The 26350-nt window shown below is 37.2% G+C and overlaps 1 protein-coding gene across 1 annotated transcript in view; it reads left to right on the top strand.

The window, feature by feature from the left end:
• The window catches only part of RALYL (RALY RNA binding protein like), a gene marked incomplete at both ends in the record, with an annotated part of 166744 nt that overhangs the window by 98363 nt on the left and 42031 nt on the right, over nucleotides 1-26350 (top strand). Inside the window, one exon of the mRNA XM_080364121.1 lies at nucleotides 10187-10262. Coding sequence (XP_080220247.1) covers nucleotides 10187-10262 — 76 coding nt within the window. The remainder of the gene's footprint in view (nucleotides 1-10186; nucleotides 10263-26350) is intronic.

Here is a 26350-nt window from a genome sequence, read left to right as displayed (position 1 = left end):
AAAAGCCTTCAAGGAAGAAAATGTTCAATGGTTGTTTATTCTCTTGTTTAGCTCTATGTATTTCTTATGCCAACTCTAGCAAAGATTAGTTTCTGAAGCTTTTTTACAAACATTTGTGCTGTGTGTTTATGTGTGGTTTGCTCAAAACAATCACATTCTGAAGAAATAAATAGGAAATCTCATGGTCCCACAAACATCTGGGGGAAACAATGAAGTCAGAGTGGAGCAGTTCTTGGTTCCTATGGTATCTGAGACAAAATGACTTATTTTCCTTGTGGGTAATAGAGATCCATTGTTTGTATGGCAAAGCGAATGTAAACAGAAAATGTTGCGGGGAAGCATAGAAGCATGTGGATCCAGATAATGTAAGAGGGCGGTAAATGGCAAATTCGAAACCTTCACTAACACTATATTAATATGCATGGTAATCTATAATTTGTTAGGTTTTTTTTAATTAAACTAGAATATGTCATATGGCCTTTTTGGTAGTACTCTTGATATTCAGACTCAATTTAATGAGTTTCAAAATAATTATTTCCTAATATGATTTTTAGTAACCTATTCCAATGTTTCCTGTTATTGATTCATGATACATGCAAACTGATGTCATTAATAATATGTAATACAACTTAAACCTCTTGCGAGAGAACCTCTGAAGCAGCAGAGTATATCTGTATATGTCCGTGCAAGAGCAAATGTAAATATAAAGAAATAACAGAAAAGTCCAATAAATCACAAAGAGAAGGATGATGTTTTATGTTTAGAGAAAGGGTTTCTGGCATGGCTTCTGTGATTTTGGTTATTACGGATGGGTAGCCTGAATAGTGGTTGAAAAGGGGGTTGAAAGGATGAAGGATGGGGGACTATAAGGCCAAAACAGAGGTCACTTCTTGTTGAGAAACACATTTTTTTGTTAAAAAAAAACACCAATGTGATACACTAGTAAGAATAACAGAGTGATTGGACACTTCTGCAGTTAGCAAGGTTATTTGAAGCTGTAGTGATTTCCAGTTTCACTTTAGTACCAGATAGGTACTAAAAATCAGTATAAGAGGAAAGATGAAACATTATGCATTAGGACTTAAAGTAATCCTAAACTACTTAGCATTTTAGGAGGAGAATCATGCTGAGATGATAAGAGAATGGAGGGAAAATAATAATGTCTCTAACTAGTTTAAGGTTCTTGCATCTTCTTCCAAACCATCTGGGGCAGCTGAGGACATGAAACTACAATACATGAACCATCAGTCTGACGAGATATTGCATTTTCTTTATTCCTATCAACTTTTTTAATATTTTCCTTGCAGAAATGACAAAGAGATCTGAATAAAACAGCACCACGTATCTTTCTTTTTGAAGCCTGACAGTGTTTCAAATTATTCTGTGTCCTGCTTTTGCAATAGGCTGCTGTGTCTTTGTATTAGTAGTTTGATTGTCAAACTGAGTCCACTGGGGAACTTCATGCACTGGCAATGAAAGAGTGTTAGTATTAATACATGGCTAGAACCTAAACCTTGCTAATACAAAAATATTGTATTTGGCATATCATTTGTTTGTAAATCACCTCCACAAAAATGTTTCTTCCCATGTGCCAAATTTCAGTGGAATTATTTCCACTTCCACTATCATTTTGTTCAAAACAATCCTGACCTGTTAAGAAAAATGGTAGACTGTGGGTTAGTGAGTGTCCCAGGGCATTTTCCTTTATTTTACTGCCATATTGTTTTATAATACTAAAACTGTGATATTTAGGGGATATCTAAATAGATATAGAGAATATTTAAATTTTTTGCAAGAAAATATACAAGCTAATTCTGTGGATGTCCATCACATGTTTTACAATGATTGTGTTACAAAGACAAAACTTTTCAGAGCTCTAATATGAGATATACTGGATAAAAAGAAAAAAAAAAGTTTGCAATGAGAGCAGTGAGACACTGGACCAGGTTGCCCAGAGAAGTTGTGTATGTTCTGTCATTGGAAATGTTCACAGTCAGCTTGGACATGACTTGGAGCAACCCAATCTAGTGAAAAATGTTCCTTCCCATGGCAGGTGTATTGGACTATATGATGTTTCCAACCCAAACTGTTCTATAATTTGGGATGCAGATTTTCATAAAGTTGGCCTTGAAAGATTACTGTATTTTAAGGGTAATGCCACAAGACTTGTGCTATGCAATTACAAAGTGTATTTGGAACTTGAAAATAATGACCTCTATAGATCCTCTAGTCCAGATAAACCTGGAACATGAAGAGGGCAGAAAGAGGGTATATGGAAAGGAGAATTGAACAGTTAGAATTAGTTGAAAATAGCTGTTTGGGGCAAGAGGCTTGTTGAAGTGAAGTGTGGCAAAGATGAAAGCTTAGATCACTGTGAAGAGAAGAATAGTGAAGAATAGAGGAAGGATTTCAGGACAAAGAATGAGGATAAAGTCAGGCGTGTTTGGGAGATGAATGGTAGTGGAAAGTGGTGGAAGTGAACTTGGGGCTGCAGAGGTCCATTCCTGTCTCCCCTGCCAGCCTCCTGTGTCGGTGGACATCATTGTTTAAGACTCTGAAATCCACAGCATGATTCCTCTCTGATCTGTTGTCAGCCTGGATGAAAGTGTCTACCCTGTGGGAATACCCTCAAGGTCAGACCTACCTTTGAAGGTTTTGACAGCAAAGTTTAGGGTATCAAAAATGTACCTACCTACCTCTCAGTGATGACCATTATGCCAACAAACCCCAGGGGCAGAAACAGGTATAATAGCCAGCTGAGAGACCTAACAGTACCTTGGATGTGCCCATCCACGTCCTCTGCCCCACACTATCTCCTGCTGCCTCTGCCCCATGGCCCTGGGGCTGCTGATCTCTCCTCCCCAAATCAGGACAGACCCCAGGGCTGCTGCAACGTGCAGAATGAGCTGTGGGTTGTAAGGCATTTTTGTGGAGGCTATTCTGCTCGTGTCAACCAGAAAGCCTTGGGAACATTGACCTTTCAAAATGATGAGGAAACTTAAGCAAATTTTGTTGAAATGTCTGAAAAAACATGGTTAACAAATGCAGACAAAAGAATGTTGGTAAATTTTGACAAAATATTGTTATTGTGATTTTTTTTTTTTAGGATAAATACTTTTTGTTCATGTTTGCATTAATAAAGTTGACCATTTTCAGGAAGAATAGTGAGAAAGACAAGGGGATTGGGGCAATGGGGATAGTGAACTCTTTTGTACATTACAGATTTCAAATGTCATGAAAAACTATTGCTTGGAGCAGGAAGCTAGCATTAGTAAAGAGAGTTAGATAAAAAGCTGTAGGGCAGAGAAAGTAGCCAAGTATTAGAAGAAAGAAGAAAAAATGTATTTTGAGGAAGAGTTGAAAATTACTGAGGTTCAGGGCATGTTCCCTAGAATAAACCATATTGAAATCTGAAAGAGGTAGATGAGATCTTTCATACTGTATCCCCATTATATTGTTTAATGTTGCTGCTTGAGGCTAATTGCAATGCTTAGAAACTCAGACATCTAGTCAACATTAAGCTTTGTCTGAGTCTCATAGTAATAACTATATTTTGTTACTAAAGAAAAGCAGCAGAGAGTTTGTTGGCTGCTGCCCTGTAATGACTGTGCTTGATCTGAAAGAAGACAGTTGCTCTATTTTCTTTTTGTAAACAGCATCTTTATTGTGATCAAGAGAAGGCAAAGAAAGAAAGGTGCTCCCTGTACACCTCAGTGTCTGAAAAAAAGCTGTAACTCAAGGACCAGTTCTGTTTCCCATTAATAGCATCAATAAGAAAGTACAGTGTGAGCAGGGATTTGGATCATATGAGAGTCCCTGCTTGAATGTTTGGGGTTTTTTTTGACTGACTAAATTGATGGTAAAACAGTTGCCTCATTTTCCTGAAGACGGCAGAAAGTACCTGAGGTACTTTTCCATTGATTTCGTATATTCTTATGGCAAGGCTAATGTTCTGCATGTACTTGTCAGGTAAAAACCTTGTTCTCTGGGTGGGAAGCAGAGCAGTTGAAAATTCAATTAAATTAAAAGGATCTTTTTACAGGAAGAGTACACTTGCCTGCATCTATAGTTTGGCTTTGGTGGGGTGAAGTGCTCATTTGACAGCCAACTTCATGGTTGCCATGGCACAAAACAAACTAGGAGTTTCTATAGTCAACACCCAAACTCACAGCCCTTGCAGCTGGTCTGCAGATAAGTGTCCGTGGCCACAGAGTACCATGTAGTTGAGTCTGAATCTCTTCCATGAGCAAAAAAGCAGCGTGGATTTTCCCACAGAAGAACCTGCAAGTTCTGTGCTGAGGGGGAGGAATGGGGAGGATTGCCACCAACAGGGCTTCCTTCCCATAGGAGGCACTTCACAGGACATGTCCTTTTCTCCATAGTGTCCCTTCACCTCCAGCCCAGTTACTCCAGCTGCCACCCAGTGTGATCTACAGAGATTCAAGTGCCAGCAGAGCAGCAGTTCCAGAGGTATCAGCCACAGGCTCTGCAATCTCAGCAGAATCCATGGGCAGTCCTAAAAAGCACACAAAAATCAGCATTCTCACCTTCCCCAGGCAGGATGGGCAGGCCATGGACCACTGCTGGTCATGCATCCAAAGGGGCCAGGAAGGTCTGCCCAGTGACTGTGCTGTTACTTGGGATGGGACATGCAGGGATGGCAGCAAGCAGACCAAAACCAGGGCAGACCAATGCTCCATGTCAGCTGTGAAGCACATCGGCATCTGTTCAGCAGCCAAGGGAGAGACCTCTGTCCCCAGGACCCTGCAGGAATCTTTTGTGACGGGTGTATAGACAGGACAGGATTTCTGCTTTTAGCTGTCATCTGTCGTCACACCAACCCAGTTCCCTGGGGAACAGAAAGAGACTTTCCAGCACGACAATGCCTGATACTTCTGTTACTGAATCGTGTTAAGAACGATAGTTTATATAATCCTATAGCCTCATTTCATTTTAGCAGTATTTAATGAAAGAAGAGATGGTTGAACAAAGCAATTTCATATACTATTCAACAAGCAGCTCTTTCTGTATGAAGCATTAACAATAGCTGTCACCTTTCAAAAAAAAAAAAAAAAAAAGTCTGCTAATTATTTTAATGCTAAGAGAAAATCCAAATGCAGCTGAGAGTCTCACAAGCAAATTATTTTTAATACCATTATAGAAAAAGAAATATGTGACCCAGACCTTCATTTAATATTTTGCTAGGTTTGAAAGTTAATTTGAGCTTGTGTTAAATTTTCTGGGAAGTGTCTTCTTTCTAGCTGTTTCATTTGGGCACAGAATTGAACAGAACTGAGAACTGTCCTTTCTTCTCTGTATTTTTTCACATTTCAGTCCTAGAGATCAGGGAAAGGAGGAGACGACATGTAATTAATGCAACATATAAAGAAAAAAGGAAGACTATGATGTAAAAAATATCATATGACTTCATTAAAATTCCTTTAGTATGCAGCAGGAAGATTTATAGGACTGGTAGACAGAAGAGTATAAAAGAAAGAGATTAGCTTTAGCTTTACTGGTGTTCATTTGTGCTATAAATCACATGACTAGAGGCTTTCTCTAAATTGCATCTATCTCTTGGCCTTCCTCCTCTGTCCCTTCTACTTTGGGTCATCTGAAAAAGGAGAAAATGCTTCATGATCTCCCTGTATCTATATCTCTGCCTGGATATAAATGCAGATCTGGTCTGGAAGTACACAATTATAACCTTTTTGATCCAAAATTTTAAGTCAAGCAACTGTGGAATTTTTCAAGGAATCTCTCAGCTTCTGCAGCCATTCACAAGAATGGGTGGAAGGTCATCTGATAAAATATGTCTTAGAAAATTAGCTGTTGAGCTACAGAGGCCCTTAAGAGTTTTCTTAGCTCTGGGCTGTGGCTCCAAGTCTTTCTCACATGGAGCCCACACTCAGAGGGCATGTCATTAGTACTTAATTATGGGTGCTTGGAACCTCTGTCTTTCATTAGGTCTTACACTGCAAAGCAGGGTGGCCACAACTAAAATGTCAGTTCACAACGGTCCCTAGCTCATGTCAGTTTTCTACTTATGTCTAGAGACTGTATGGGAGAGTACTTGTTAACTGAAGCTAAAAGTCATGCCAAGAACCACTCTAACAGTTTAATCCAAGAGATAACTGACTGTTAGTGCCTGGGAAGGGCACCTTTTAGTTTTATAGTGTAGATGTAGCCTGAGACATAGGTCCTGGATTTGCAGCAGAAAACCTCCAAGTCTGAGTTTTCATGGGTTGAGCTAGTGCCTGTTGAATCTTCTGGTTATGGCATTTGTTTTTTGTGAATCAAAATGGTTGATTGGTTTTGATTTTGTTGTTTTTTTCTTCAATAAAACATTTTAGAGAATCTGAAGGGCAGGTATACTGAGAAGTACTGAAATAGTTCTAGGGTATGAACGCTCTTTAGGTATCACTACTAATACTTGCAAAGGTTGCTTGAAGGCAACTGTTGTGTTCAGGACCAGATTCTCAGATTGCTGTAGCAGAAAAAGTCTGAGCAAAGCCTCAAGGCTGGATGATACTGCCTCTCCAAAAATGAGATGTTCGTGCACCACAATCTCCTTGGTCATTACTATACAGCCTAGAGGAGGCAGGTAGCAGTGGTAGGAAACAGTGATAGCAGAAAAATAGATTATACTGTGTTGAGTTGCTCTTTCAGACAAATTTATGTAGTCACTGAATACAGTCATGGCTCTCGCTAAATGGTTTGCATATTCTTTTTTTTTTCTCATTAATTGTTATGCACTTTTCAGTATAATTAGAAATAAAAATACCATGTTCAAAATTAGATATATTCTAGTAATGATACACAACTTTAAATGAAATCTAGGTCTTATGCATTAACTAACCTTTGCTGTGCTAACAGGAATAGATGGCACTGAAGTTCCATTTCTTTTAATTAAGTAATCTCATTTGATTCTGAAAGCAGAGAGAGAGCAGGCTACTGCATTACAATATGCTGTTGTCTGTACAGTCATTTTCCTATGCATACTCATTCTTTAAGATGTTGAACTTCAGTATTGAATTTATCTTAATGTTGATGTCTAACTGAACATTTATAGTTTATGATCAGCAAAAATAATGTGAGAGTCCCTTGGCTGCTCCATTCCCATATAGAAGCAATGTGAATGTCTGTCCTTTGTCAAGTTGTCTGCTTTATATTCATGTACAAGTGCAGTAGCTAATTTTACAGAATAAGGAGTGATAAGTCTCTGCTTCCCTTGGGGTGGAATCATTAGTGCAGGTAAATTTCTGTGCTGCAGACAACAAATTTATTTGACACACAGTTTATGACCCAGTAGATGTAAATGTCTGCTGTGAAGCTAATGATGGATGAAGCAGGAGAACAAGTTATCTCACAAGATTTCCAGTTGGGCTAGAAATAATCTATCCTGTGAAATGTTGACAAGTTCACTTCTAATCTTAGTTAGAAAATTGAGGTTGGAGTAGATAGTGCTGAAAAATAATAGGGTGAAAATCTGTTCTGACTTTTCAAACCATTTCCTACATCCATTGTTAACTTACTACAAGGTGCTTAGGGAGTTGCACAGCTATTCAATCACTTTCATATTAACAGAAAAACCCCATGTGCACAGCTTTTCTATGAACAATTTCCTGTGTTAAAGAGAAATTCTGGCCATTACTGTCCATATAACATAGTTCACTGTTTTCTGCTAGTACATTTAGAGATTTATTTAAGTGTGAGGAACGCTTAACTGGTTCTGAACAGCTTTACAGCCGTGTTTTCTTACAGTGTTACCTTTCTGACAGTATTTGATTAAAATAAAGGGAACAAACAGCCCTTGATCTTCTACACTACTCATCTTTGTTAAAAGTGGGCATTGTAGAGCTGCAAATATAGATCTACAAGAATAATCATCAAGATAGCATTGATCTGTCTCAGAAGGATGTGAAGAAGTTTTTAAAGTCCTTTGATTTTCATATGCCTGAGAATAGTGACCTGGGCTGTAGCTCTGAAAGAGAAGCACATGAGAGACATGAGAAATATGTGAAGATAAATCCCACAGCCTCAGGTATTTCCCAAGAACAGATTATAATTCTACTTTTTTTCCTAGAATATGACCTAGTTGTAGTAGAAGATGATGAAAGTCAATACAGTCAATGACCTTAAAGCTGACATATTAAAATAGTGTGGAAAGGTCTAATTATCATAAAGGTCACAGGATAAAAATTTTATTCCAATTCTGTTATTTCCAGGAGTCAATGGAAAGGCAGCATAGCTATCAAAATTCCTCAGTGGCTTTTAGATATGCTTGCCGTTTACTTTGTTGGGTCAACATTAGTAGAATTTATATTTCTTTAAATAAGGGAATCGTAGCTGATTTTTAACAACCATAGATGAGGAAGATTAATATTTTTTTAATAAAACATTTGCTTAAAATTAAGGTCAAGAAAGCACTTCAAGGAGGTATGAAAACCGTCTGTAGTATTCAACCAACTTCAGAGAGATAAGTAAAGTGAGAAAGTTAATATTTTATGGAAAACTATGATTTAAGAATAATACAGCTCCTACAAAAGGAACTACAATCAGATTGAATTCCAAAATGCCTTATATGGAGAAAATTTTACTGAAAAGTATATTTTATATTAAATAGTTCTACACAAATCTTTTCATTTCAGGACATTTTGTAATTTAAAATAAATATTGTTTTAGCTAAAAATATAAAATTTAAATGGAAAGTATGTTTTAAATTCTTTTAAATGTTTGTAACATGAAATTTCCAATGGAAAACTGTTTTCTGTCAAAAAAACTGAGTAATAAAGATTTTCAATATTTCTGTTTGTTTAAAAAAAGTCAGATGAATTATTCTTTTCCACTTTGTGTGAAATAGCAGTTAGTAAGTCTCAGGCTTTACTGTAGCTTTTGATGTCAGGAATAGCTAAAGTAAAAACATCTGGGCTTTTAGCTTCAGTACACTGGGCTTTCTTATTCTACGCCTCAGCTTCCTGCTTCTGTTTCCTCCACTACAATCAATTTCAGGTTAAACATAGACTTTACCAAGAACATTTGCTTTCTCGAAAGTCTTGATCACTAGGTGACTCCAAGGCACATGGGATACATTGGTCTGTCACAGCAATTTTACACTGAAATAACTCTGATGATTTTGTTGAATGTTACTCTTTTGTATATTAGTGAAACAGAGGAGAGATTTAGCTGTAGCATCACTCAGTTGGCAGGGAATTGGTTTCCTAATCAGAAGTTGGTTTAATGTTGACTTTGCAACATCCAGTCAGAGGGAGGCAGCTTTTTAATATAGTTTTTTGTTTATAAAGGCAGCTTTCTAAGCTTAAGCAAGGTATTCTCCACAGAAGGGTCAGTGCTTCTTTCTCCATGGGTACCTGTTACAAGCAATCAAAACGGTGAACTTGTAGTTCCTGGTGTATGTTTGAGTACGATTCGAAGGAATAATCTGAGAAACAGCATGACTAATGTCTGTTTAAGATTTGCATATTTTTAAATATCAAGGGTAAATACACAAGCATAATGTAAGTGAACTTTTCAAGAGTGTGAACAAGATTTCTGGTGTTGTTGAGAATTATAATTACCTGCCTAAGTTAGAGTATGTGTGAAAAGAGATTTTCTCTTTCTCCGTACAATTTTTAAAGCCAGAGTGTTTCTATGGAACAAAACAAAACAAAACCAAAAGCAAAGGCAAAGAAAAAAATTATTTGGGTTAGGAAATAGATACTCTCTTATTTGGTTTTGAAAAGTCTCTTTTTGAGTGGACAGTGAAGTGGCAGTTAAAGATCAGTGTGCATTTCTTTAGATATTAAATGGAAATTCTTCAGAACCATTGTAGCCCTCTACAACAGAGTTTGACTTGAGTTCATAGTTATTATTCAAGTCTCCATCTGTAAAAGAAATACATTGTTGGCTTCAACTTCATGAGTGGAAATTCAGGTATGGTTAAAAATTTCATTTCTCTCTGTTACAAATAAATGACATTTTGCTTAATACCTTCATGCATCACAGTAAGAATTTTTAGGAAAATTTTATAGCATCAATTCAGAAGTGGTAAAAAATAGGTAGGTGGTTTAGGTATGCTGTCCATTTTCACTGTCTTTTACTCATTTTCAGTGTCTTGAAGGTGCCTTTGTAAACTCACTATAACTTCCAGAGGTTTTGCTTAATAATATCAAATGTTTGCTTACAGATATCAACATGGCAGGAGAACCAAAACCATACAGACCAAAACCTGGCAACAAGCGGCCACTTTCAGCACTTTACAGGTAAGATTTCATCTTAATTGCTACAATTCATTTTTTAATAGAAAAATTATGGCAACATGAAATGTATCTACCGATGTCACTGTGTAGCACATGAATGAGACAAAGGAATTTTCTTCCATTCGCTCTTTGATGTTCCTATGAAATACAGTCAAGCTCCTGTACACACCAAAATGTTTGGAATATGAGTAAAAGACCCAGGATTGTAGTGTCTGACATTATGTATATCTGCTGACTGATTCCAGGGCAAAATGTACTAACTACCAGAGGTAAAGACTGTCCGTATGAAGCCTTTCTTAAAAAATTGACCTACGCCAGCCAGGACTAAGCCTAGCAAACAAAATTCCTAACTGATGCTTAGATGCAATGATCACAATATGCACATAATGCCCCTCTTTTAATTGGAAACAAACACCAGAATTTCTGTTTGCTGTAAAAAAAATAAAATATTTTGGATATTTAAATGATAATAAAGACATTCAGAAGAACAGATAAAACTAAATTGATTGGACCAGAATTGTATTTCTTTGTGAAAATACCTTATGCTTTATTGAGGCCAAAAATCTGGTCTCTGGCTTCTCAGTATTCACACTATGGGTGTTATTTGCCAATGCAAGAGCAATCTAAAGGAAGAGGCTGCAGCTTGAAACAGTAAGAAGTGTTACATAGTCTTGCTTTACTAAAAAGCTATTTGAAAATATGTTTGACAATGACACTCGTTTAGGATGAAGACACAGCATGCAATTGTCTTGCATAGGTTTTGTTCCAGGGATACTAAAGCCACTGGGGTTATGCTTGGTGAACATTAAGTGCTGTAAGACCCACCGAAGTGCTCAGTTTTTGAACTTTAAATTTAAATATATGTTGCATTAGAAATGTGTTTATTTATTTGTTTATACACTGATAATTTAATTTTCCTTCCATGCCTCCTTTTTTCTCTTTTTGAAGTGAAAATGGAAGTGCAGGAGAGGAGAAGCAGACTTTAGCCCCATATAAAAGTGTGATGTTTAACAAAATTATAATGAAGTACACAAATTAAAAATATGTCATTTACTAAACCAACTGACAAAAAGACTGGTATGGCGATTTGTGAGGTGTTTACTAATGTCTTCACTTCTAGTACTACAATCAGTAATTTTTTTTTTTTTTTAATTGAGTGTTATTTCAGTTTTTAATCCATATGCTTTATTGCTTGACTATGGCCTTGTTCTTGTGAGTTTTTAATTTGCAGGGTTCAGTGGAATAACTAATACTTTCGAAGCAACAGAACTGGTTTTTCATTAATTTGTGAGTCAAGGGTGAGAACCAACTGCTAACAAGACTGGATTTCTCCTCAGGTGTTCAGATAGTGTCTTTCTCCTATTCCCATGTGCCATTTCATACAGCTTCTACAAACCTGAAGAAACCCCCACCTTTTTTTCAACATCAATTGAGCTTAGTGAAGCATTACAGATTGTTAGGGGGACTGACAGGCAAACATGCACACGTATTTCTGTTCAATAAACCTCACTTTTCATAAAAGTAATACAGAATTTATGCTCCAGATCCGCAAAAGGAGTTAAGGCTGATTTCTACTGTGCCTGAAATGCAGATAGACTTGCTCTGAAAACAGCCGCTCAGCAGTGAAATCAGAGGCACTTGAGCAGGACATTTTCAAGCCTGGTCTGGTCTGAAAGCTTCAGATGGAAATTCAAGGGTGGGATCCCAGTATGAGACAACCAGAAGTATATTAGATCTGAGCCTACATGCTACATGATATTAATGTGAAGTGTTATCATATAGCTACCCTCAGCTGAAGTGATAGAAACATTATTTTTGAAGCAGAACCCCCCTGTTTTATAATTGCTCTCAACTGCATGGTAACCATGGTCTCCTGTGTCCCTGTGTCAGTATTTTAAAAGATTTTTGCAAATGTTCTGTGGTTTCTGACATTTATATGCACTTCTACCTCTGCTTTTGAATGGTTTCTCATAAATAATTGTTCTATAGGCAAAACAGGATAAGAGAGAGACTTATGGGAAGTTCTGAGGAAACTTTAAATAGAAAAGAAAAAAAAATCTTAGGTTGTGTTCTATCCTGGATCTAGTACAGATTATTTGTCCAGAAGATTATGAGAGGCTTTTTAGAGCAAGTGACAGAAGCCTTCATATGATGGTAATGGACAATTTCCATTATCACAGTATCTGTTAGCATAATAACATGTGAGGACATCAGTAGTTTACAAAGTTCTTGACAACACTGAGAACATTTACTTATTTCAAAACATTGTACTGGGTCTGGCTGGGATGGAGTTATCTTTTTTCATAGGATCCCATATGGTGCTGTGTTTTGGATTTGTTACTAAAACACACCAATGTTTGGGCTGTTGCTGAACAGTGTTTATACAGCCTCAAGGCTTTCTTGTTTTTCCTGTTCTGCCTTCCTAATGAATAGGCTAGAGGTGGGTAATACCTGCAGAAGAAATACAGCTGAGACAGCTGACCCAAGCTGGCTAAAGGGATATTCTATATCATATAACATCATGCTGAGAAAAAAATCTCGGGAGGCTTTTCCTTCCAAAGTAGCTGTTGCTTGGAGACTGCCTGGGCTGCTTGTGGGAGGTGGAAAGTAATTGCCTTTGCATCAATTGCTTTTTTCCCTCCTTCCTTCCCTTATTACATTGCATTTATCTCAACCCATGAGGCTTTTTCACTTTCACTCTTCCTATTCTCTCCTTCATCCCCATGGGAGATGAGATGGGGGAGTGAGATGGTGACTGTGTGGGTGCTTACCTGCTGGTCAGGGTCAGCCTACAAGATGGAGAAATTAACTGGGAAGTGGTTACTTTAGATTTGATTTTGACTGAGAGGCATTGGTTAAAAATATAGTTACCACAAAATATTCACGGTGAAAAGGAAGGACTGAGAGCAGCAGAAATATGATAATGGTTTCAGAGAGGACAGACTTTAATGAGCTCAGGGAACTGCTAAGTAAGATACATTAGAAAGAAATTTTAGGGACAAAAGGAGTGCAGAAAATCTTGCATTGACTGTGCTTTAGGTAGAACAAAATATTCTCACCAAGCAGGAGTAGAATAATATGGCAGCATCAAGTTTCTTTGACATCCTGAAAAATGAAAAGGAATTGTACAACATATGGAATCAAAGACCTGTGACTAGAAGTGAGTAGAAAAGAACAGCAGAGTCATCTAACGGGACGCCAGACAGGCTAAGCCACGTAACAGTATCAGAAAGCAACAAAAAGATTATCAGTAGAGGAACTTCCTCTGCTTTTTTATAGTGCCGTTACTTAGTGGAAAAGGAGACCAGATAGTAGATGATACAGAAAAGGCTGCTTCTGCGTTAGCAAAAGAGGTTAGTTGACCCGCTGTTTAAGAAAATTAATTTTAACCAAAGGATATGGAATGTAAGTATTGGCTAACCAGTATTTGAATAAGTGAATTCATGGCGTGATGAGATTTGCCCTAGAGTGTTTAAAGGACTAACTGAATCTGTGTGTGGACTACTAGTGATTGTTTTCAAAACCTTATGGAGGACACATAAGGCAGAAATCCAGAGGGTATGGGCAGGCATTATACCTATTTTTAAGAAGAGCAGGACCCAGAAAATTATCAGGTCAGCCTAGCTTTTATTGCCAGAAATATACTAGAACAAATTATTAAATAATCTAGTTATCAACACCTAGAGGATAATGAGATAGTAAAAAAATTCCATCATATAATTGTCAAGAGCAAGTTATGTTGAAGAAATATAATTTCCTTCTCTGGCAAGACAGCTGATTTAGTGGATAAAGAGGAAACAGTAGATGTGCTATATAGTCATTTAAACAAGCTTTGACACACATGTGGTGTTTTCATAAGCATCATAATATTAAGGGTAACACCTATTGTTCAGTCTCATTTGTTACAGATTTTTAGAGTATTTTTGGATATTTGAGACACATTTAAGAACAATTTTAAGGTAAGCAAGTAGGAGTGCTGCTCAGGGTTGCATGATTTTATTTATTGTGAAGTATTTGAGGTTTCAAACTTGTTCAAAGTACTCTGCATCTCTGAAAAGAAACCTGCATCACATTTATAGCTGGATATGCACATGAGTAATTAATACAGAGCAACCAATGTCCTATGACATGTTATACCCACATAATTCACTTATGCATCAAAGTTATTAGATCCACTTTTGCCGGGAATGATACAAGAATACTTGGTCAGTTGAGGATCTACAGTCTTCTTTTTATCCTTTATAGTTTTATAATCTGTGTGAAAATGATCTCATTTAATCTCACCTATGTGAAATCGAGCATAAGCCTAAATTGAGACATGTCACCTTTTTTTTTTCAACTATAGGAATAACAAGATGCAAGACAGATAAGTGTATATTGTTTCTTCTTCAATTTATGTATGAAGTTATTCATATATCCAGTCTCTCCTTTGTTCTCTAGTTTATTATTCCACTTCCTTTCACATCTTTTTGATGCTAGCATTCCTGGTACAGTTCATAGAAAAAAAACCCCAAAACTGTATTTAAAAGCAATACAGAGAATTTAAAAGACATCATGGACCTAGTGAAGTCAGCAAAAATTTTTACTGTTCACTGGAGTAGAATTTACTTCGACTTCTTCTTCTCTCTTAAATGTGATTTAATACCCTAATTCCTACCATCTGAAGATCCCCTTAATCATAACCCTTGACTGCTTGGAATAATCCCATGGGACACTGTCCCAGAGAGAAGAGGGGCCAGGAGAGCTGTCTGATCTACAAGGATCGCCTTCTTCAAGTTCAAAACCAGCTCACCCTGATGGACAAGAAATCAAGCAAAAGTAGCAGGTGGCCTGCACAGATGAACAAGGAGTTCCTGAAAAAAAATAAAACACAAAAAAGAAGCATAAAAAGGTGGAAGTAGAAGCAGGTGCCCTGGGAGGTGTACAGAGACACTGTCTAGGTGTGCAGGGACAGAGTTAGAGTGCTGTGGCACCAGGTCTATGTCATGACGAGGCCACTCAATCCGTAATAAAATAACTTCCATTTTGGATTAGACCTTAAAAATATTTGAATAACAGAAGGATTTGGGCTTTGCTTCAGAAAGCTTCTAAACACATTATTAACTATGAGTATACTCATTGAACAAATACAGATATGCTTAGGGTAGCACCGAGGAATCAGCTTAAATCCACCATAACCGTTAGCTCCAGCAGCTTCCCACCCTGATTTGCATTGTTCAGTATGTGAGGGGGGACCTAAATCCCAGAAAGTTCAAAATTGCTGTGAATTTCCTTTTTTTAGTACAGTACTTCTGCAGAAAATAAAGTGCTTTACAAAGCTGCATCTTACAATTATTTTACATCTTGTTATTTGGGTCTAGCCTCAAGCAGAAGTTAACTTCACTGGCTAATGTACATATCTTTGAGACACAAAGTGAAGATTAAAGGTGCTGACACAAATATGTTAAAGCAATCTTTGGGAGCACTGTTGTGGTAAAATAAAGGATCACACTTTGTCTTTTTCATTTAGTCATGTTTTGATCATTGTTTCACTAAAGAAGTTCTGTGCCAGCATATGAAAGTCTATTTACTGTTTTTTTCCTCTGGCTTTGTGCCCCAAGTAGAAGCAACTGCAAATACTCTGATGGATCAGCATTCTCTAGCAGTAACGAAGATGGGGGGATTTGAGAAGAATGGGGAGGCACTCATTTTTGAGTGTCTTGAAATAATGAAAAGACTGCGGCATGCACTAGCAGAATGGTGAAATTATTAGTGGCATAAAAACGAGCATGGCTTCTACAGGCTCCTGTGTGAGGTGCCGGGGGGAACTTGCTGGTGACCACATGGGCCATGGGGAGCCAAAACCAGTGCAGTGATACTGGTACAAATGGGAGGGAGCTGGGACCAAAGTGTCCCAGATCACATCTGAGTCTGCTTTCTGAGAAAAGTAATTTGTTTACCAAAGGTGAACTCCCCAGGCATGAACTAATATTATAATTGTATAACGTAGGAAAGCAGAGGGCTAGGATTTGGAGGTAAACTAGGAGGGAAAGTTACTCAGCACTGACAAGGTATCTAATCACTCACTTTGCTCTATAGAATTGAAGATTGTAGGTGGCCTATAAACGTTTCCAAGACTGATTTAGATGAGACTAACCTTCCCCATGTGGATTATTTTCACCCTTTCCAAACTCCAAGCTTCCTCACAAGGCCACAATGAGGAAAACTGGCCCTGCCCCAGTGCCACATCTTGAAGGCCCAGTGAGGAGTTCTTCAAGCCCAGTTCCTCCTGGCATTCCCATTACTGGTTGGGCATGAAGCCACCCAGCCTGGGATCCATCAAGCTGAGGCAGGTTCTGACATGAAACAATTAGCAGGATGGATTTAGTGAATGGATTAACAAGTGAACTAGTTTCTTGCCAGGTTGCCTTAGCTGACCAGTTCTCTGTCCAGTAGTGGCTGAGTTCCCACAGCATGACCAGTCTGTCGCAATGGTGACCCTAGCAAAGGTGTCCCTTGAGGGCAAGTTCTTTCCAAGCCACTCTCTGAAGCTTCAGGCTAATGTTTCAGCGCTCCCTCAATGGTATTAGATACTGCAGTCATTTCCCATTCCCAAACACTTCTTGTAATGCAATTGAAATGTATATTCAGCATGCTTGATTTAACATGATACTAATTAGCCATATTAAACAGCCTTTACTATTTCATGAGTCCCATGACCTCTGGAGGGAATTGTTCTATTTAAACACCTAATAATGATATACTGGAAAAATATGCTTTTTTATTTACAGGGTATGATTATGTTTTTATATAAAAGTTTTATTTTTCTTTGACAAAAACACCTTATCGCTTTCCTCAGTACATTTTACTTCTATAATCTCCATCACAAAACTGATCGGATTATGTTACACATCTTGCATTTCCTTTGGTTTTGAAGTTTTATTTTGTAGCAGAGGCTTAAAGAATTGCTTACAGACTTTCTCTACTTGCTTTCTGCTTCTCAGATTTATTTTATGACATCATTAATAGTTTGCTGTGGTTTGGTTTCTCTCTCAGTCCTTAGAGCAATCCATTATTTTTTCTGAGCACTCCTGGGCACCCTTCATTTCAGGAGAAAGCGTGAAAGGCACAGTGATGGGCAGCATGATCACTTCTTCCAGAACACTTCTTGAGATCATCCCTCCCATTTCAAAGCATAACATAAACTCAAAGCATTCTGTGCCAAAAAAGCGTTACTATTCTATTTGAATACTGCACTATTTTGCATAATTGCTGCTGTAGTGTGCCCATTAACAGTGTATTAGCAATATGCTTTGACCTACTGGCATATAACAAAAATAACTGCAGGTTATAAGGATCTTTCCTGATTGAATACTGTCCTAGATTTCCAAAAAGTTTCTTCTTTATTCCTTCTTTTTCTTAATGCATTTGTGAGTTCATTTTTAATACTGACCTACCAGAGCATAAAGACACAGTCCAGTCAACAGAAAATAAACCTGACCATTATTTTCTGCTACTTCACATTTACATTAAATTGTGATTATACCTCTTATGTTTTTGCATACTGAATGAACAAAAATCATTTATGCTTATGGAACCTAGTCTTTTGCTGAATACATCATACTAAGATTACATAGTGCAATATTTATTTTGAATCTTTTTACAGAAATTTTGATTACCTTCCTTCATGAAATAAGCTATTTTATTTCAATGCAGTAGCTACAGCTCTTTTCCTGACTAAAGATCTAACTTCCATAAAACAACATTTCTAGGCATTGTAAGTCCAGTAAGATATTATTTACATTCATGTAATCAAAGAATGTTCTCACTGATCGCATTTAAAGTATTCATTACTGTACACAAAAAATGATCATTTAGTCTGAAATTTCCACTTAAAATTCACAAGAAGCAGTGCAAATTCTGCTTGTGTCAAGAACTTAAGTAGCATTCTCAATTATATTAAAAATGTTAAAAGTCACAGATACAAAGCTACAGCAGATTCAGTGGTTTTTTGTTTATTTCTGTCTTCCAAGGAAAAAGCTTCATGTCAAACAACATATCATAAGAATAAGATAAAAATATCTGCTGATGGAAGGCAACACATTCAGCTTTGCATTTCTGAATTAAGTCAGTGCAACAATCAGTTCAGTCCCAAAGATATTTAAAGAACAAATCCAGGTGCTCAGAGGGTTTGGGAGAGCCAGACAAGGACATACGTTTTCCCTTTCACAGAATCTAGAGCATGAATGTGCAGCACCTGATAAGTTTAGAGAGGGGAAAATGGGGAGGGTCTCAGGTCCTTAGTAATACCCAGGAAAAACTCTGCTTCTGTGAACAAATCATAGATAGAGAAAAAATTCAAAAGACTAAAATATACCAAATACACGTCATCTTGATTTGTTCATTCAGTCATGTTATTCCTAATTGGTGTGGTAACTCCAATAACAACTAGCATAACAAAACTGTCTTTTTTTCTTTTTTCTTTTTTTTTTTCTTTCACTATTTCAAAAATACTGCTCATTGCCTTTTAGAAACTACATCTCGTGACTAGGGAAGATACTCCTTCTCAGATTATCAATGTATCCTAAATCTCACATTTTTATCATGTTTGTTTGTATTCACCTTCACCAGAGTTTTCAAACTATGGTCTCGACTTAGATTCATTTTTAATTAAGACTGAAAGACTGGCACTTGCCTTTCTTCCCATCTGCCTTCAAGTTATTCTTCAGATTTCCACAATCTTTTCTCAGGTTTTGCTGGGGTTTTTTTTGTTCTTGTTGTTATTAAGAGGTGAGTGACACCAACATATACACATCTGCAGAAGAGCTGCATCCCTTTTCCCAGCTGAGTATTTTCCTCATGATACCACATGACTGAGGTTGTTTTCTTTCACAAAAGCCCAGACACCATAATCACACTCATGCTCAGAGATTAGCAAATATGGAGAACAGCCTGTTCTCTTAGTATTGCTTTTCATTTTTTCCTGCTGTTTAATCGTCTTTCTTACTTTATTCATGAAACCTAAGGCAGTATACTATAGCTAAAGTAACTAACTGTAAAACCATCTTATTTTTTTCATGATTTTTAATCACTGTGCATACCACGGTGAATCAGAAAACATATTCACAACCTTCTAATAGCATTGAAAATATTATGACTCCTTTCTTATCCAAGAATTCGTGTTGCTAATATGAATGAAAAAACTTTGACTTATAATTCACAAAGTAAATTCCTAAAAGAGCCAGAGCACTGATGGTTTTGCCTGCAGGCAAACAGAAATAGTACTTTCAGTCATTCATTCAGTTTAAATCTTGACAGTCTGAGCCTTGTTCCTATCAGCTATTACATATGAGAATTCCACCCTTTATTTCTGCATGGCTTCTTTCATTTAAGAAATAATCAGAATTGGATTCAGTGTGTTCTAGCAGAAAGACTTTGCTTTCTGTAGATACTCAACTGTGCTTCTGTTAGCTTAAAAATGATAGTACCTAAACCATATTTTTTTTAAAGAAGTCAGAAACAGATGCTATGGTCACTTTTCTACCTTTGAGTTTTAATGAAGCAGGCATCATAGAAACAGTATTGTTTTTGCAACCACTGTTGTTTGGTAACTGTCTTATTAACTTTATAGAGGTCTTAAATGTAAGAAAATACGGTTGGTGACACAGGACAGAGAAAGGCCTGTCCTAACATGGCAAATGAACAGTGGGATTCTTCATTTTCAGAAATTTAGTAAACCCTTAATTGCAGCAGCAATCAGAAATGCAGGGGCAGGCTGTTCTTCAGAGCACCACTTTGTGAGCTCGTAATTAGGCATTGGTTCTCACATAGTGTAACACGACTAATTGTATAGAAGGCTGTAATTCAGTCTGGGAGCTGCTGATGTACTTCAAGGGCACAGTTTAGGTGGCTTACAATCAGCAGTAGAAATATGATTCTGGGTTATGATTCAGTATTCTGTGAATAAATAATAAGACTGTATAAATAAGAGGCTGTAGCTTGTCACATATTTTAAAGTCTTGTGAATAACATTGAAATAAAAGATTTAGAGTATACTTAGTTTTATAATAAAATGGATTGTTAAGTAAGATTACAGATAACATGGAAGGCTATGCTGTGTGCAACACAAAGAATCAACAACAAAATATTAATATGCAGTGAATTATTAACAATGAAGTCACCTCAGAAGTTTATTTCTTGGTGAATTCCACTAGTCTTGGAGTACATTGTCTTGACATACATTAGCCAGTCTGCCTCCTTTTTGATAGATTATGTTGCTTGTATTCCCAGAAGTTCTGGCAAAAGCATTGGCTATTTTACTGAAAAATAACAAATGTATTCATAAATGTATGTGAATTTATTATGAGTCCTAAGAAATGAGCAATTTCAAATATTTATTGACATTAAAATGTATGATGTATTGTTCAGTCTTGCAAGAATGAGATTATTCTATGAAACAGCATTGCAAACATGAATCATACATCGTCAGAGTGGTGCCCCTCCCGTAACTACTTTTAAGTGTTAGTAGTGTCATTGAGGGAAAAGGAGATTAAGCCTCTACCCTTGGGATCCTCAAAGGCAATGCCTGCATTAACCTTCATCTCTTTGTGACTACAAATAGCCATGCAGTAAAGTAGTATTGATTGTGTGCATTATATCAGTCAACACTGTTTTGTTCAGCCCACCCTGATGAACTCATTCCAGACGTTTTTAGACCAGTACATATTGACCTGAATGTTCTTACTCTGATTTAGAGCAGAAGAGGGTCAAGTGACATCAGCTTCATGCACAGCATGATTAAAGCTGTCAGAAAGAGAACATTAAGGTAGATAGCTAAGTACACCACTGTATTTTTTTTTAAATCCTTTCTTTTGTTGGGAGCATAGATTTTTGCAAAATTTAGCAACTCCTAGCACGTCACAGGAAAAAGGAAATTAAAATTAATGGCTGTGGCATGGAGATACTTTCATTCTCTAGAGTTTGCTTACTTGAACAAAGGTACAAAATTGAACATGCTTACAGTTTGTTATCTTGTGTTATGTGATCAGCTTGTGTTCCTCACGTAATAGCAGTACCTCAAGTGAGAAGTTGGGACATGTCAGTAGTTAATATAGACTGAAACAGAAGTTAACCTGAAACATTCCTGGAACAGATATTGGAGAGAACCTGTGTGATTTAAGACCTGCTTGGCAGGCAGGAATTAGCTGCTGAATGCTAAAGACTGCTTTCCAAATGGGAATTAGATGGAACCAGCAGGGGATAGCATGGGAAAAAGTATTTCTCAAGAGTGACACATCAATAGCTTACAGACATGCTTATTTAGAGTGGCAGCCTTTGTATTTGATTCTTCCTGTGTTATCTGGTGTTTATCCTAGACTTCCATATTCACATAATCATAGAATCATAGAATGGTTTGGGTTGGAAGGGACCTTAAAGATCAGCTAGTTCCAACCTCCCTGCCATGGGGAGGGACACCTTTCTCTAGAACAGGTTATTCAAAGCCCATCCAGCCTGGCCTTGAACACTTCCATGGATGGGGCATCCACAGCTTCTCTGGGCAGCCTCTTCCTGTGCCTTGACACCCATATTCTGTGACTCCAGTGAGCTGTTGCAGGCAGATAGATAGTCCCTAGGGTCTGTATATGCAGAAATTTTAGGCCTCTTTTCATGCAGAAGAAAGGATGTAAATGGCAGAACCCCTAGCTCCTAGATCATTAGCAGGAATGCCCAGTGTTGGAAGGATCAACTCCAGCTAATATTTTCAAGGTTAAAGTTCCTATTTCAGAGAATACATATAGGACCCAATAACCTCTACCTGATATGGCATTTCCATGTATCTAAAGCTTCTCCTCTTTTAAACTCTTAATTGCTCTCCATTTGATTTTCCCATTTACCCCTTTCCTGTCATAAAATGCTGGCACAGTGCAGCAACCAGGAATTCATCAGCTTTGAGGAAAGATGGTTTAATGTGTACCCACGCTAAACAGTATCCTGTTACTCAGCTTTTGCTATCTTCAAACTTTTTTTTTTTTTTTTTACAGAATCACAGAATGTTAGGAATTAGAAGGGACCTCGAAAGATCATCTAGTCCAATCTCCCTTTTTGGCACCTCTTAGCCAATAATCCTCTGTTTCCTATACATTTCATTACACTGATTTCAGACCATTTCTCCAATTTATCAAACCAATTTCAAATTTTAACTCTGTTTGCTGGACTGTTTAGAAAACAGCTCTTTCTTATCTCTTTTACATACATAGCCTCTATTTTGTTGTTTGAATCATTTATGGTAAGCAAAGCTGAACAAAACATAGTCCTGAGTGTTCCTACTATTTAATGTTTCCCCCTTTCACATGGACATAATTCTTTGTGCATGAGCATGTTGGGGTTTTTTGGCTTAATATATGTTTCCCTTAAGGTAACTAGATCATCTCTTCCCAGCTTGAATATGAGACTCTCATATAAGATAGTATCAAAAATTTTAAAAATCAGGCTGTTACGTATTATCCATCTCCCATCCATTAAGTCAGTTATCATGTCAAAAGAGTAAGTTTGCACTGAGAAATGACATTGTGAGTTTGCATTACGCTAATTTCTCTCCATGGTTTGAGGGATGTGTTTTATTTTGTACTAGAATTTCTATATTTCAATAAATAACAGAAGCATTTAGCTCTGTGGAAAAGAACTTCCCAGGGCACTCTTATGTTTTCATATTAATGCAGTATTTGATATTACACAATAGCAATGAAAACAGTACAGTTTGCGTTGTTTTTCTAACCAAAGTGATCAGTTGCAATGTCTACCACCAGCTGGAAGCGGAGCTAATTAAATTTATTAAGAACAACTATAAAAGATGACATAAAGCTGTAAATTATTTCTCCACACCCTTGGTTTCTGAAACAGTTCTAACAGATTAGATCTTCCATACAGCTGCTCTAACATTTATTTATTCCAGAATATGACAGTGCTTCTTAAAAAAAACTTGCCGATGTTTATAATGGTATTCAAGGCAGTTTCAGAAGACAGAATGAGCTTCTTCCCTAATTCTATCCGACAACAGATACTGGTGTCTAGAAAAATTATCTTGGACTGAAATTACTTTAAGTCACAGAAACCATTATAAAAGGGAAGGGAAGGGAAGGGAAGGGAAGGGAAGGGAAGGGAAGGGAAGGGAAGGGAAGGGAAGGGAAGGGAAGGGAAGGGAAGGGAAGGGAAGGGAAGGGAAGGGAAGGGAAGGGAGGGGAAGGGAAGGGAGGGGAAGGGAAGGGAAGGGAAGGGAAGGGAAGGGAAGGGAAGGGAAGGGAAGGGAAGGGAAGGGAAGGGAAGGGAAGGGAAGGGAAGGGAAGGGAAGGGAAGGGAAGGGAAGGGAAGGGAAGGGAAGGGAAGGGAAGGGAAGGGGAAGAAAGGATTATCTAGCATACAACAGCAATGACTATTTCAGTCTCAATAGAAAGTGGAAGTTCCATGAAAAATTTTCTCTATAAATTAAGACATGCTTTTATTAGGCCTGCTTGCATTGTATGCAAATACAAGGAGTTACTAAAAGTTATAATGCACATGCTTTAAAAAGTGTAATAAATGAATTAGAGGACAAAATGTGGCCAATGCTCCTTAAAAATTTCCAAAATAAGATGTTTTCTAATCACTACTGACAAACAAACCACAAAGTCAACATGCAGAGAAAAATACAAACTCAGCTGATCACTGTGAACAGCAAACCACTTCCATTTCTTTTGAAAGGTCCCTTGAGTTGTCCTTGGTTATAATTTCAAAATTAAATTCATTGGCAAACAGGGTGAACCATGAATCTGAATATTCTTTGACTTCACATATTTTTGCTAAATTTTTCATTCTTAAAACTGTACAGCACAAAGAGACAGACATACTTGACAGGTAAATAAGTCAGCCACATCGATCATACAATATATACATTAACACTATACAGCCAATCCATCAAGTGACTGAAGTCCAAAATGCTTTTTAGTTGGCCTGACTTCCCTGCATGGCTTAAATGAAAAGCTTGAATTCTCTGGATTCCCGTTAGAGGTATTAACTGTTCCAGTCTCCTGAAAAACTGCAGTCACTATTCATGGATTTTACAGTCAAATAAGAAAATATCTGACATCAGCAGCATGCTCAGGTTATACTCCTCAGGAATTCTGACTTGAAGGATGTAACAAAAAATTGTAACTCACCTAAAAATATTTTGGTTCATAACCATCATTTTCCCTGCCTCAGGATTGACAGTTTTATGATACTAAAAGTTCAGAATAAGAACCCTAAGAAGTTCCTTAAATTCCACATTTTTTTTGATTACTGCTAAGAGATGAAGTTAGATGATCACCTAAGGAAGAATACATTAATTCATAGCGAGATACCTTGGAGAATGTTTGGCTAAATTCCATTTGCTTGTGTACCATGCTGATATTGTTAGAAGAGTTATCCACTTTGTCCTGTAAATACGTTTTGGGAAGGAGAGGCGAGACTTCTTTAAGAAGAAATTATATTGGTTAATGTATCTTGGGTCAGACCTCATATATAAAAAGCCATCTTGCCTGTAATCTTAATAGGACAACTATGCAAGGAAAGTGAAATTTTCTTTGGGATCTTCCTGTGCTTAAATGATTTGTTTACAAGTCACAGAGGAATTCACATGCCCCCATTTGTCTGCAAACCATGAAAAATTTGTCCATCTACATATTTAGTCTTTGTCAAAGATGGGAATTAGATATTTGGTATTAATATGAGCAAACTTAGCAGCAAAGAAAATCATGACATACACAATTATGTTAATCAGGTCTTGTAAAATATCTCTCCAATACAGGTTACAAGGGATGAAATACTAAATGAGAAATTTATAGAGTCTTTATTTTAAACACAAAGTGTGACAATACTGTAGCATGTCAAGGGGTACGAATCAATTGCTTGTGCCTGTTCGGTTTACAGTAACTGATTTTACTTGAGCAGCATACTTAGTGTAAAAATACTTTTTCCTCCTGCAAAAATATATCCCTTATATGTAGATAAGAAAGTCAGACCTTTCAGAAACTCTCAGCCCAGAATCAAAGGGAAACACAACCTCAGTATGTTGTATCCCAGTCATGCTACCAATTAGCCTATCCTCTCCCTGTTCAAGCTGATTTATTGCCTTGGCATTTTGACGAACTGAAATTTTCTGATGGAAAAACAATTTCAGGAAAGAAGGAAGGGGAGGGGAGGGGAAGGGAGGGGAGGGGAAGGGAAGGGAAGGGAAGGGAAGGGAAGGGAAGGGAAGGGAAGGGAAGGGAAGGGAAGGGAAGGGAAGGGAAGGGAAGGGAAGGGAAGGGAAGGGAAGGGAAGGGAAGGGAAGGGAAGGGAAGGGAGATACTGATCACTCCAGCTTCATTACCATTCCTACATAATTAAAATATAATTCCCTTTGTTTATTGTATGAAATAGTATTTCTTGCATACTCAATACAATTTTGCAAGAAATGAAATTTTTGTTTCAACATTTTTCTGCAAGTGTATGACAGACCCTCTCAGAGCTTATCAGGATTGCTCTTTTCGAGATTTAGTATTTAATTATGCAAGACCTTCTCAAAACTCTGGAGAATTTGGTGTACTGCAGGCTAGAAAAGAAAGGCAAAAAATCTATAATATATATTGATAAATGTCAGCAGTAAAGATGATATAGGATGTTATTTTATATGGTATTGCAGTTTTAAAACCTTTATATTAATTTGCCATATATTGAATTACCAATTTAAATAAAAGGCCAACATATAATTGTATTCCTTTACTATGAGGAACACTTGAACTAATTTAAAGTAATGCAGGAAATGATCTAAAACCATTTAGTCAAATATACTAGAGAGGGGTCAAACCTAGGGCAGCACTATTTAAATCAAATTGAATTCCAGCCTAAGAATGGATTTAAAATAGATTTTTAATTGCAGTATTTTGTCCACAGGGCATTCTATTACACACTTTTCATTTGCAAGTAAAATCCACCAGAATGTCCTCCATCAGGATAGTGCCAGGTGCCTCTTCATAACAAAATTTCTGTGTTATGAAGTATGTAAATGTATTGGAACTTTCATTCTTTGCTCATTAGTCTCTTGAGCCAAATGCTGA

The sequence above is a fragment of the Nesoenas mayeri genome, assembly GCF_963082525.1.
Source record: "Nesoenas mayeri genome assembly, chromosome: 2".
Lineage (NCBI taxonomy): Eukaryota > Metazoa > Chordata > Aves > Columbiformes > Columbidae > Nesoenas > Nesoenas mayeri.
The sequence above is the reverse complement of the archived record's forward strand: the minus strand, read 5'-3'. Positions and strand labels throughout refer to the sequence as shown.